The sequence below is a fragment of the Hyaena hyaena genome, unplaced genomic scaffold (genome assembly GCF_003009895.1).
Source record: "Hyaena hyaena isolate Hyena2069 unplaced genomic scaffold, ASM300989v1 scaffold_530, whole genome shotgun sequence".
Lineage (NCBI taxonomy): Eukaryota > Metazoa > Chordata > Mammalia > Carnivora > Hyaenidae > Hyaena > Hyaena hyaena.
The window spans coordinates 934734-948840 of NW_024081163.1; the positions used below are offsets into that span (position 1 = coordinate 934734).

A 14107-nucleotide genomic window follows, 5' to 3' on the forward strand; every position below is an offset into this window, starting at 1 on the left:
ACACAAATTCAGATCATTCACTAAAGGGATCATTGAAATCAGGAAAACAGAGCACTAGCTGATGTAGTCTAGAAGCAGAAAGGCATGGGATCAAGTCTAATACAGTTTCCTTAAGCCCCTCCATCCTTCCTGCTATTCTATGAACATCCTTAGCACAGTCTTGTTTTAGGGCCTTTTCATTTACTGTTTATTTTCACTCGTGTGTGTGTATGTGTGTGTGTGTGTGTGTGTGTGTGTGTAATTGACTCCCTCAGTTTTTTTAACTCTCTGCTCAAGGGCCACCTTGTTAGAGAGAATTTCTCTGACCATACTATTTTAAAACAACTTCCCTCCCACCTCACTATCAGTCCCTTCACGCTGCTTTATTTTTATTCTTTCTCATCTCCAACTAGAGTGAGCTCCTTGAAAGCGTGGACCTAATCCATCTTGTCTGTTGCTTTATCTCTAGAGCCTACATCATATGTGACACATAATAAACAAATAAATATATTTGCTGAATAGAAGAAAGACATTTAAGGCCAGTTCTTCGTGCTGGTTTTATGAGGATTAATGAGAAGGTTATGATGTGCCCATAGGAAAGCCATCAAGATCTAGATTCCTTTCAGTTAAGGGTAAGATTGTTCAGTGCAGATCCAGAAGAAAGGAGCAAGACCCCTAGGTTATAGGAAGACAGATTTGGGCTAAAAGTAAGAAAGAACCTGATAGTAATTGCACCTCCTGAAAAGTTTTTGATTTTTCTGTTAGATGCTTATAAAGATTACATGACTACTTTGGGGATAATCGTAGAAGAGATTTAAGCATGTTAACCAAAATAGTTTATATTCTAACATTTCTCAGAAGTATGTGATTCTGTATCGACTCAAAAATAATCACTGCGTTTAATTATTCTTCAAACTGCTACTATTGGACATATGTATCTATTATGGTAACACCTAAATCAAGAAGTTGACAAATCACACCTTCTGGGCCAAAGTTGATCTGTCACTACTTTTTGTAAATAAAATTTTATTGGAACACAGTCCTGACTGTTCATTTACATATTGTCTATGGCTTTTTTCACACTGTAATGGCACAGTTGAGTAGTTGCCACAGAGACCAAATGGCACAAAGTCTAAAATATTTACTATGTGGCCCTTTACAAAAAAGTAGGCTAACCTCTGCCCTTAACCAACATATTGCAAAAAATAATACAGAGAAACCATCTCTATTCAGTCTCCCAAACACCTCGTCAACATCACCATCATTGTTACCATATTTGATTGTTATATCAATAAAGGTCCCACCATAATAACATAAGCCACTCTGAATATTTAAATAGAGGGAATTTAATGAAAAGAATTGGTTACACAGATGATGGAAGAGGCAGGAAGATGTCACTAGTCCTCCCAGAGACACCAAGGAAGGAAGTAGTTTTACCAGAGTCTAGAAGCTGGAATTACACAACAGAACCTGGAACCAATGAATGGGGCCAGGGAGGGATGGGGAAAGTGTGGTGCTGTTACCTGAAGTTGGAGTCACAAAAAGATTCTGCTTCTGCCTACAATGCTGCCTGATGTGGAGAGAGAGAAAGACATACTCTGGCTTCTCCCAGTACTGCCTTCCATTGTCTGAACCATTGTCAGAAATCAGCAGACACAGAAGCCTGAGAAATGGAGTTTCCAGAGTTTCTTCCCCTGAAATATAGAACAGTGTAGAAGAAGGTGAGGAATGAATCTAAGAACACCCAGAGCCAAAATTGGAACAGCTGCTCATAGTTATTCAGTGCTACCATATGCCGGGTACAGAGCTAAACAGTTTGCATGAATCCTTATCTAGGAGGTAAATACTAGTATTATCCCCAGTTTATAGATGAGGCTTGCAAAATTAAGTACATTGCAGGTACATTGCTAAATAGAGCAAGTTAGAATTCAGTCCAGGTTAATCATACTCCAAAAGTTTGCTTTTAGCTCTCTTATTTTATAAATGAAGAAGAAGTTTGGGGAAGAAAAGAAACTTGCAGCTGAAATAATGGGAACCCAAGTTACTCCCATTAAGTTTTTGTACATCTACACAGAGCTAAAACCTTATGCTGTTACTGTAGCATTGAGACTTCAGAGAAGGCTCCCAGTCAGTTGAAAGAGTATCCTTACACCTTGAAACTATTACTAAGCAGCCTTTTTATACCCAGTGTACTCAGTAAAAGGGATTATTTATTATAACTACTTAAGAGTGTTGAGATAGCTTGAATAGATAATACATCTAGAGACTTCTGAATAATGTGCCACAGAATGGACACCTGCTACATGCTTAGTAAATGCTAAAGAGCTGTTGTCACTGTTAATAGTTTTACTATCCTGATCCTAGGAGTGGTTATCACAGGAAAAGAGTATAAATGAGAAAGTTTATAAAATATTTTCCAAGTGCTTTCTAAACAGTAATACCCTTCTGTTGGGCTTTTTACTCTGCCTGTATTTAGGAGATTCCTTACAAGATAGTCAAGAATGGGATTTTTTGTTTTGTTTGTTTATATGTGAATGGCCCTCATGATGCCTTAGTTTGTTAATTGAGAACTTTTTCATGTACCAGTGATTTTCTATGAAATGTCATCACCTCTTATGATTCCATAAGTTTCTTTCACCTAGGATGGCCTTTCTCAAGCTATTCCTAACATATGACCTTCTCCTTCCTGTACCCATGTCTCTACTTGGTTTCATTCTAGTTTTCCACATCTGGAATTTTTTTCTTTCTCAGCCAGCTCAATTCCTATAATACTTTATAATATTATGAAGGATAATTATTGGGGTGCCTGGGTGGCTCAGTCAACTGAGTCTCTGACTCTTGATGTTGGCTCAGGTCATGATCCCAGGGTCATTGGATTGAGCCCTGCATTAGGCTTCACACTGAGCCTCTCCGTCTGCCCTTCTCACTCACTCGTGTGCACTCTCTCTCTCTCTAAATTAATAAAAAATAAAGTATATAACATTTTTAACAAAAGATAATTATTTGTAATACTTTTATTATAATATACTTGAGATTTTCCTCCTCCACAAATATTTCCATAATTAAGCACATGACACATGGATCTTTTACTTTTATACAGCACCTATAGGCCACCTGTACCATGCTGTTGTATACTCACTGCCTGGGACAGTACTATGTATTTCGTAGAATTTTTTTTTAATTTTTTAAAATGTTTTATTTATTTCTGAGAGAGAGACAGACAGACAGACAGACAGCATGGGCACGGGAGGGTCAGAGAAAGAGGGAGACACAGAATCTGAAGCAGGCTCTACTCTGAGCTAGCTGTCAGCACAGAGCCCGAAGCAGGGCTCGAATCCACTAACCGTGAGATCGTGACTTGAGCCGAAGTCGAAGCTTAACCAACTGAGCCACCCAGATGCCCCAGCGTAGAATTTTTAAAAAATTAATTTATTTATTTTAAGAGAGAGAAAGAGTGCCAGCAAGCAAGCAGGCAGGGGCAGAGCGAGAGGGAGAGAGAGAATGCCTGGCCGACTCTGTTCTGTCAGCATAGAGCCCGACATGGGGCTCAACTCACAAATCATGAGATCAGAACATGAGCCAAAATTGAGCTGGTTGCTTAACTAACTAAGACACCCAGATGCCCTGGGTAGTATTTGTATCTGTGTTTCTTTCCCAACTAGATTAAAAGCCATGCTTGGATGAATGTTTAGGTGGCGGGTGCTTTACAAATACTTAAGTATTATATGAAGACTTGTAGTTGGAGTTCAAAGTACTTGTATTTAAAAAAATATATTGATGACGTTTGCTTAAAAATGAGTCTTTGCTGCATGGCAAAGCCACTGACAGCTTTAGTCCTTGTGTGAGATTCCCTGAAAATGGCTAGAATGGATTTTCTTTGATCCAAAGATAAGCACACCGTGAAACAAAACACCCTGGAAGTGAATCTTTCCAGGATGATGCACTAGGTAACCTATAGTAAATAGTTATTTGTCATTTTTGAGAGGCAAGTAAGAAGGGTAATTGATAAGCAGAATCTTTAGGTTTGATATTGCAGTGTCATATTTTATTTATTTCAAATGTTAATTATTTTAGATTTATTTTGAGAGAAAGAGAGAGAGAACACATAAGCACAGGAGGGGTAGAGGGAGAGAATCCGAAGCAGGCTCACAGAGAGCCTGAGGTGGGCTTTGATCCCATGAACCGTGTGATTATGACTTGAAACAAAATGAAGAGTCAGATGCTTAACTGACTGAGCCACCCAGGAGTCCTGATCTATTATTTTTATACATTCTTCAAGGGACCATTTACAATATATAGACCTCAGAAAACTGTATAATGTAAAGGTAGAGATCCAAGGGAGGGTAGTAAAGAGTCCTCAGAATGATATCTGAGAGTTTAATCTACTCATCATGTATTCACAATTAAGAGTTTTATCTACTGACCTGTTTTGTTTTTCCATATGTGAGTGGGTTATTTTCTCCATGTTTCAAAAGCAGCAACAGTTTTTTTTTAGGTACCACAAACTGCAGAACTCTAAAAGATAAGTCAAGTTAGGTCAGATTGCTCAAACACTGTGAGATGTTGTACTTTTAATTCTTTGTGAACTTAGAGATTGAATTTAGGATGGCCTGTGGTATTTGGAATCTAGACCTAACTACATTGGCAAGGTTTTCCTTTTCAAAAATTCAGGTAAAAGCATTCCAAACGTTTAAAAACAAGTAACCGTCTCTTTACCCTCTCAACATCCTTCTCTCTCCCTACCCAACATATGCATATGTTTTGAATCAATTTAGTATTTTATTTTCTGTGATGTTCAGAGATTAAATGTAAATCTTAATAAGTCCAAATTCCTTGAATTTGAAGGTGTTTAGACTTGAGGCATAGCATTTGCCCAGTTCATTCCACATCTTAAAATATGGTTTTTGTCAAGGCTAGACAGTAAACAGCTATAGTAGTGGGGATCCAAACCACAATTAATAGTGCTGAATGTTGTCTTACAAACCTGCCTCTTAATTCCTTAAAATAAAGAGCTGGGAGTAGCTGTGGGAAATGGACCTCAAATAATGTTACCAAAAGAGATTTTGTGTTTTAGTTTCTTCACATAGTTTTTATGTGTTTATAAGGAGCTACCTAATGGATTGATTGGAAAACTAGACTATGAATGTATCTGAGTGGAAAGCTATATGGAAACTGTCTTAACATTTAATTTTGTTTAAATTACTTCAGTTATTTCTTCTGTGGCTAAGTTACAATTCAGACACTTCAGTCTGAATATTGGTTGTAAAACAGTAAAGCAAAACCAGAATTATAGCCATAGCATCAGGCAGTGAGTTAATGTGACAAGTCAGGCAATTCTAATTGTAGGGACATTGTCCCTTAGTTTTGGTATTTTTCAACAGTCGTACCATTTATGATTTTATTTTATTTTAGCCATGTCCTTTGGGGGCCCGAGATTTTCGAGAGAAACAGTGTGCAGACTTTGACAATATGCCTTTCCGTGGAAAGTATTATAACTGGAAACCCTATACTGGAGGTAACGTATAAACTGGCAGAGCATTCATCAATGCTTGAGAGCTTTGCAACTATGAAAGAATATATAAATACATACAAACACATGCATACATTCATATACATACTAGTAAAAATTAGTGTTTACAAATCAAAGCAGGAAAATGCTTATAGTGCTATAAAGTTTCCCTGTAATGATCAGAAATCATTTTTATATGTTTCTTAAAATGATCAGAAATCATTTTTAAAAACCTAATTCTATTTAACAAGCTACAAAAGTCCTGGAAAAGATATAAATCCAAATAATGTTTTTGAGCTCTTGAGACTTCCTTGGGATATATGAACATTGCATTATAATCATTTATAATCATTGCACATTTAGAATTATCACCCTAAAAACAAATTATAACAATATAAATCAACTCAAAAGTGACCAGGAAAATCTGTATTTTCTTTCTTGGTGAAAGGCCAAGGATCTTCCCCTGTATTATTATTATTATACTTTTTTAATGTTGGGAAATATTTTTACCCTTTAATTTGGCATGTATGAAACATAATTTGTATGTTTAGCAAACAGAAGTTTTCTTGTACTCTCAAAATATAAATTAGATTTTCTTAAAATTTTCTCTTGGAAAAACTGTACTTTTAAAAACCTTTTATTGTTTGTTTTTTTACTCTAACATCTTACTTTGAAAATTTTCCAATGAAGCAATATTAAGAGAATTTTACAGTGACATCTGTATACCCACCACCAGGAGTCTACCATTCACATTTTAATATACTTCCCTTATTACATGTCTGGTCATCTTTCTATCCATTAATCTTTTTTATTTTTTAGATTCATTTCAAAGTAAGTTGTAGTCATTAATATACTTTCCTCTAAGTACTTCAACACATATAAAATTAACCACAGTTCAATATTTACCCCCTTTTTTTGAGAGAAGATTATGTACAATGAAATGCACAAATCTCTCTTTTTTTTTTTTTTTTTAAATGTTTGTATATTTTTGAAGGAGAGAGAGGACAGATAGCATGAGCAGGGGAGGGGCAGAGAGAGAGGGAGACACAGAATCCGAAGTAGGCTCCAGACTCTGAGCCATCAGCATAGAGCCCAACACGGGGCCCAGGCTTATAAACCATGAAATCATGACTTGAGCTAAAGTCAAATATTTAGCCAACTGATCCACCAGGCACCCCTGAAATGCACAGATCTTACCTGTACTTTCCCTGAGTTTTAACAATTGTATGCACCTGTAATAAAGCTCTGTTAACATAGAGTATATTACCTTCTCCAAAATTCTCATAGTCCTCATAGTCCTTCCCAGTTAATAGCTGCCTCTACTTATTTCTTCCAAGAGGCAAACCAATGTTCTGATATATTTTTCTTACCATAGATTAGTTTTGCCGGTTCCAGAACTTCATATAAGTAAAATCGTGTCATATTTACTCTTCTGGGCAAGCTTTCTTTAAGCCTAATGTTTTTGAGATCCATCCACGTTATTGCATGTATGAATAGTTTTTTCCTTTTTATCGCTGAGCAACATTCCATTGTAATAACCAGTTTGTTTGCCCTTTCTGCTATTGATGACCACCTGAGTTGTTTCTAGTTTTCAGCTGTTCTGAATAAGCTGCTGTGAACATTTGTGTACCTGATTGAACCATCCAGGTGCCCCTTTCCTATTATCTTTTAAATATTTTTTTTAATGGTGGTTTGGATAAGTATAAGATTCAAATTTTGATGAATGCATTTTTCAATTTTGTTTCTTTTTATTGTTATTGTGTTCAAAATCTTTGCCTTTCCCAACTCAGGAAGATATTTTCTTATGTCTTCTTCTAAAAGCCATGTGGTTTTGGTCTTTACATTTAGATCTACAGTCTAAAAATAATTTGGGAATATTGTGTGTATTTGTAGTATGGACTCTATTTTGTTTCACTTACCAATTTGTCAACAATAGAAATGCACAATGAAATGTGCACAAAGCACAAAGAAATGAAATGGCAGCAAACTATGCTAGTACCACACTGACTTATTATAACTGCATAGTCTTGAACACAGGTAGTATAAGTTCCTCCAACTTTGAGCTTCTTTTCAAGAGTTCTTTGGATATTCTGAATGCTTTGCATTTCTATATAAATTTTAGCATTATTACTAATTTTTACAGACAAACATGCTGGGCTAATGATTGCTATATCATGTTGAATTTACAGATCAATTGAGGGAGAGCTGAGAAATTAACAATATTATTTAAACATATTGAGTATTGAATTCAATAGTGAATTTCGAACATGGTATATATATATATATATATATATATATATATACATATATATATTTATTTTCATGTTTTCTTTTATTTCTCTTAGCTATGTTTTATAATTTTAAGTGTTAGGTCTTGCATTTCTTTTGTTAAACCTTTTCCTGAGTAATTTATGTTTTTTGAAACTATTGTAAATAAAAGTTTAGGGGAGCCTGAGTGGCTCAGTCGTTTGGGCATCTGACTTTGGCTCAGGTCATGATCTCACAGTTCATGAGTTCGAGCCCTGCATAAGAGTATGTACTGATTGCTCAGAGTCTAGAGCCACTTCAGATTCTGTGTTTCCCTCTCTCTCTGACCCTCCCCCACTCACGCTCTGTCTCTCCCTTTCTCAAAAGTAAATAAACATTAAAAAAGTAAAATAAAAGTTTAAAACATATCATTTTCATTACTTTTTCTAGTATATAAAATTAAAGAGTTTTATATATTAACTTTGTATTCTGTGACCTTTCTAAATTCCTTTATTAGTTCTAATAGTTGTCTTATAGATTGTTTAGGGTTTTCTTGATAAGTTGTCATGTTTTCTGGAAGTAGTGACTGTCTATAAAAATCTTTATACCTTTAATTCATGTTCTTGGCTTAATTCACTGGATTGGCCCTTTAGTATAATTGGTACATGGATGATTATATGTGTTTTTCTTTATTCTGTTAATATGGTGAATTATTTGATTGATTTTATGTCAGACAAGCTTTTTGTCCCAGGATAAACCCCATGTGGTAATGATTTATTATCTTTTCATATATCATCATATTTAATTTCTAAAATTTTATTGAAGATGTTTGCATCTATGTTTATAAGGAATATTGATTTGTACATTTTTTTTTCTGTCATGTCTTTGACAAGTTTGGGTATTAGAATTTCTCTGGTTTCCAGAAACAGAATCCCTTTTTATTTTGCAAGAGTTTGTAGGATTGGCATTATTTCTTCCTTAGAATATATTTGACTAGGAAAACTACTCAGGCTTGGTATCTTCTTTGTGCAAAAAGAATTTACTACAAATTCAACTCCTTTAGTAGATAAATGGCTATTTAGATTTTTAAAAATTCTAATGTCTTGAAGAAATTTGTTACTTCCATATCCCATTTCTTGACAGAAAATTGATCATAACATTTTCTTACTATCCTGTTTAATATCTATAGACTCAGTAGTGATAAATGCTCTTTCATTTCTGATATTATAATATGTGTTTTCTCTCTTTTGCTTATTCAGTCTTGCTTGAGGTTTATCAATTTTTTTAATCTTTTCAAAGAATCAACTTTTGGCTTTAGTACTTTTCTCTATTACTATTTTTATTTGATTAATTTTTGGTCTTATATTTATTACTTTTAAATTTGTGTTGTATTTTGCTTTTTCTGCATTTCCAAAACCTGATTTATAAAACATTTTTTTAAATGTTTAGTTATTTTTGAGAGAAAGACAAGAGACAGAGCGTGAGTTGGGGAGGGGCAGAGAAAGGGGGAGGCACAGAATCCGAAGCAGTTTCCAGGCTCTGAGCTGTCAGTGGGGCTTGAACTCACAAGCTGTGAGATCATGACCTGAGCTAGAGTCAGATGCTTAACCAACTGAGCCACCCAGGTACTCCCCCTCACAACCTGATTTTTTAAAAAATTTCCTTTAGTCCAAAATCTTTCTTATTTACATTGTGATTTCTTCTTTGACTCATGGGTTATTTAGAAGTATGTTATTTTTATTTCCAAATGTTTGATATTTTCTAGATTTTTTGATTATTTATAATTTAATTCTATAATCAGAGAATGTATGATTTAAATATTTAAAACTGATTGAGATTTGTTTTATAGTACAACTTATTGTTCATGTTGGTAATGTTCATCTATACTTGAAAAAGATGTATTTTCTTCAATTGTTGGATATACTGTTCCATAGATATCCATCACATCAGGTTGGCTGATACTGTTATTTAAATCTCTAAATTCATTCTGACTTCCTCTTTCAATTACTGAGAGAAGTGTGTTAAAAATCTCCAACTGTTATATATATGACTTTGCTTTCTTTTTTGGAAGTTTTTCTTCATGTAATTCAAATTGCTTTTAGTAGATGCATATACAGTTGGGATTATTTTGTCTTATTATAGGAGGGAAAGAAGTAAGTGTCTGAAATAATTCACAGATTTAATAATTAGCATCTAGATAATTGTAAGCGTAGTGAATTAACCCTAAAATCATAATAAGCTTTCATTGGAGGTAACAGGTAATGATATGACCTTCCATTTAGAGAATCATCTTAAATCCCTTCTTAAAATAAAAGCAGTACATCTCTGAAAACTCACTATAGCTAAGGAAGCTGAACACATCTTCAGTAATAAAAAAGGAAGAAACGCATTCTTATTATCATCACGTAGTATAATGATCTAAAGAATACAAATTTAGCATTTATATGCCCTGCAAATCGAATACTAACTTACATAATTAAATAATGTTAAAATTAAGAGAACTCATGTTCTCTTTTTCAAGCCTGATATACAAAAAGCTACATCAAATTCCAAAACATTATAATAAAAAATGGGAAAAGAACTATATTGGGTAGTAATGAAAACAATCCCAGTAAAATTCATGAAAATTTAGAGTAATTTTATTCATAAGAATCTTACAAAAATAAATGTAAACACCTTGATTATCAGTTCAGGAAGAAATTATTTTATTTATTACTTGTTATTTTTGTGCTCAGTACAGCAAAAGATATCATCACCCTAAGTCTAGTAATAACATTGTAATTATATAGAAGTTCTATATCCTGTAGACATCAAAAATGGAAGTAAACATAGAGTTAAGCCAGAGGTTGTAAAATGGCAGTTTAGGAACCAATTTTACTTGCATACATGTTTTAACCTCCACAGTATTTTTTTGAAAACTTTGAATGAGTTACCAAGAAGACTTTTTATTTTAAAAATCTAAGTTTTCAGTTTCTCATGAAAAAATAGAATTTCTAACAATATTGGGCCATCTTCTTGCATTATACAACAATCAACTTAAAAATGATCTCCTTTAATGAAATGTTCTCTCTCATTTACCATTGTCATGACCACTCAGTTGTCTCTTTTATTTCACATACCTTCACTCTGCGAAAAACCTGGTTTCTACTTTCACTGAGACTAAGTATGTCATTTTTCCTTTCTGCCTTATTTTCTTGGCTAATCGTAGTCTTTATTTCAAAGAGAAATTTTATCAGCATGATTAGAATGAAGCCAAAGTGTTTTAAATGAAGATTCAACACAAAGAATTTTTAAATCTTAAATTTAATCAGTAAATACATATTTATATGTAGCTTTCTCATGCAGTGTTTGAGTAAAATAAATTCATATATATTGCTACTTTTCCAATATACTATAGGGTTGTGATATTACTCTGCTTATTTTTTAAATTACTATTATTTATTCCTTTTTTTCACATCAACCTTAAAAATACAAATTCAGTGACAACATGAAAATAATGACATTATTATATGCATTTATTAAAAAATTAAATTGCATCTTATTTTAATTATTCATGTTTAATGCTACCTGTAATATCTTTGATTTAGTAATAAGAATTATTCAAATCTTGAGCACTGAGTGTTATGTGGAAACTAATTTGACAATAAACTATTAGAAAAAAAAAGAATTATTCAAATCTAATACTATAAATTAATTTTACCTTTGATTTGCTTATCTCATAAAATTTATCTCTATGCTAAAGCCATGCTTTTTGAATATGATATGTTTAAAGCAGGTACAAATTCAGAGGTATTTTTGTTTTTGTTTTACAACTACCATATATACCCCTTCTTGAAGTAGCAGGTTTTGTATCAGCTGCAGTTAACAAGGGACATATGTTGTGGAAATTTCCATTTGTTACTTGAAGTTATTGTGTTAAGCCTCCTCATACTTTATCTTCTTAGTTTTTCTTTTAATGTTTATTTATTTTGAGAGAGAGCAGAGGAGGGGCAGAGAAAGAGGGAGAGGGAGAATCTTAAGCAGTCTCCACACTGTGAGCACGGCAACTGAAGTGGAGCTCAGTCTCATGAAACTTGAGATTATGACCTGGGCCAAAATCAAGAGATGGATGCTTAACCAACTGAGCCATCCTAGCACCCCTATTTTCTTATTTTTAAAAAAAATTTTCTATTTCATACATTTTTTCAACATTTAGGTAGCTTTACTGTGATCTCTTTTGACCTAAAATATATTGTTAAATATATATTGAAAATACTTGAACATTTTAAATTTTAAAACTGCTCAATGGATCCTCTGTCAACTTGCACAAGCAATGAAAATAAATGTGAAATTTTAGCAAAGGAGGAAAGAAACCTACACATCTGGGTATATAGTGAGGGTATTATGTCTGTATAAATTATAAATTTACTGTGGTTAATATGGAATTACCGTTTCTTAAAGAACCACTCCATTTATTTCTCTTCTGCTGTATTTGTCCAGGTGGGGTGAAACCTTGTGCATTAAACTGCTTGGCTGAAGGTTACAACTTCTACACTGAACGTGCCCCTGCCGTGATTGATGGGACTCAGTGCAATGCGGACTCACTGGATATCTGTATCAATGGGGAATGCAAGGTTGCTCCAATTATGAATTTCACTCCTTCTTGTTGGGGCTTTTGAGACTTTTGTCTTCTTTTTAAGATATTCGCTCTTAATTCATATGATGCTCAGTTTTAATAAAGAGAGCTACCTTTTAGAGAAAATCAGTTTCCAATTAGGTTGGCAATACATAGAGCTAAAGGTAGAATAGCCTATTCATATTCAAACGTCATGTAAATGTGATTTATTTTGGTGTCCTAGTTATATGTATAATGATTGCTAAAGTTCTGAATATACTTTGGACTTTAATTTCTATTAGTTGGCTCTGTTTATAAACAGACTGCAAACAGGATAGGAAGAGAGGGAACAAGGATGCAGCTCTTATTCATATGGCTGACATATGTTTTCATTTGAAGACTGTTTGATACATTTCATAGCATATTTTTTTCTCTAAGTGTGAAGCAGCTATCTTCCTCCTACTTTGCCTCTTTTTGAAGCATTTTGAAGCATGATGTTTTTCATTATAGAGTTAGTCTTTACCTTATTAAAGCATTTACTTTAGAGAATTACCCAGACTGGTTGCGAGTTATTGGAGCAAATCTATGCTATTTTCCTAGACCTGTGTATAAATCTAATCATAATAAGAAAATTCACAAATACCACTGTTCTTGTAAACCTTTTTTCTTCTTTGTCTTTATTTTAAAGAGAAGCGTGACTCTAACTCTTAGAAACTGAGAAGGAAGAGATAAACACCTTATCTGTTTTACTTTGTGTCATAATTTCTTGCAAAAGTTTCTATCCTTCTGGCTACTTGCCTACAGATATATCTGATGATCTTATATATGTGTGTGATTTCTGACAGTATTATATTTTTTTTTCAGAAAACAAAGGCCAAAAACAGATTTTATTCAGACATCACATGCCTGTTATCAATGGCTATAGGTCATATACACAAATGAAAGTATCAAAATATGTACCAAAAATATATAAAAATCCATATTTCTGTGATTAAAGTGGTTTAGAAAGGTCAAACCATAATGCTCAGCAAAGATTCCTGCTGTTATTGCCTTGTGTAAGACAATTTGCCTTTTTTCTTAATTCTTGCATTTGATTGAAGGTATAAATAAGAGCCCATTGCCAACAAATTACAAAATAGTTTAAGATTTGGAGCATGCTATCTATAAATGAAGAAGAAATCTAGGTTACAAATACAGACATACATTCCTGGGGAATCAAAAAAATTTTTTTAATGTATATGTTGCAAAACGTTAGCTAAGAACTTACTGGAGAGTGAAGGAAAAAGTGGAAAGAGGAAAATATTTCCTGTTTTGATTTCCTTTACTGGAAAAACAAATAAGTTATATTTATTTGGGTAGTTTTGGTTCCAAGAAATCCTATGACATACTGAATATTCTTCTCTGTTTTCAGCATGTAGGTTGTGATAATATTTTGGGATCCGATGCTAGGGAAGATAGATGTCGAGTCTGTGGAGGGGATGGAAGCACATGTGATGCCATTGAAGGGTTCTTCAATGATTCGTTGCCCAGAGGAGGTGAGTGTGTAGAGAGAACACTTCCTCACACCTCTGATGTACTGGGAATAGCCAAAACACTTGACTTCCCCGCTCCCTTCTTTTTAAACTTTTTGTTTAGGTAGACAGTGTTTTTTCCCCAAATTGTTTTCAATCTCTTAAGTATCAATTATAGATTCATGTAATATATTTTAAGGAAATATTATTCCCTTTCTACTTGACTTCATTTAGCCATGTTTTTCTAAGATGGAAATTCCCACAGAG

General features: G+C 33.6%; 1 protein-coding gene across 1 annotated transcript in view; it reads left to right on the top strand.

Moving 5' to 3' along the window:
• Positions 1–14107, top strand: part of ADAMTS6 (ADAM metallopeptidase with thrombospondin type 1 motif 6) — a 131067-nt gene that overhangs the window by 51366 nt on the left and 65594 nt on the right. Inside the window, exons 7-9 of the mRNA XM_039255521.1 lie at positions 5392–5494; positions 12215–12348; positions 13741–13864. Coding sequence (XP_039111452.1) covers positions 5392–5494; positions 12215–12348; positions 13741–13864 — 361 coding nt within the window. The remainder of the gene's footprint in view (positions 1–5391; positions 5495–12214; positions 12349–13740; positions 13865–14107) is intronic.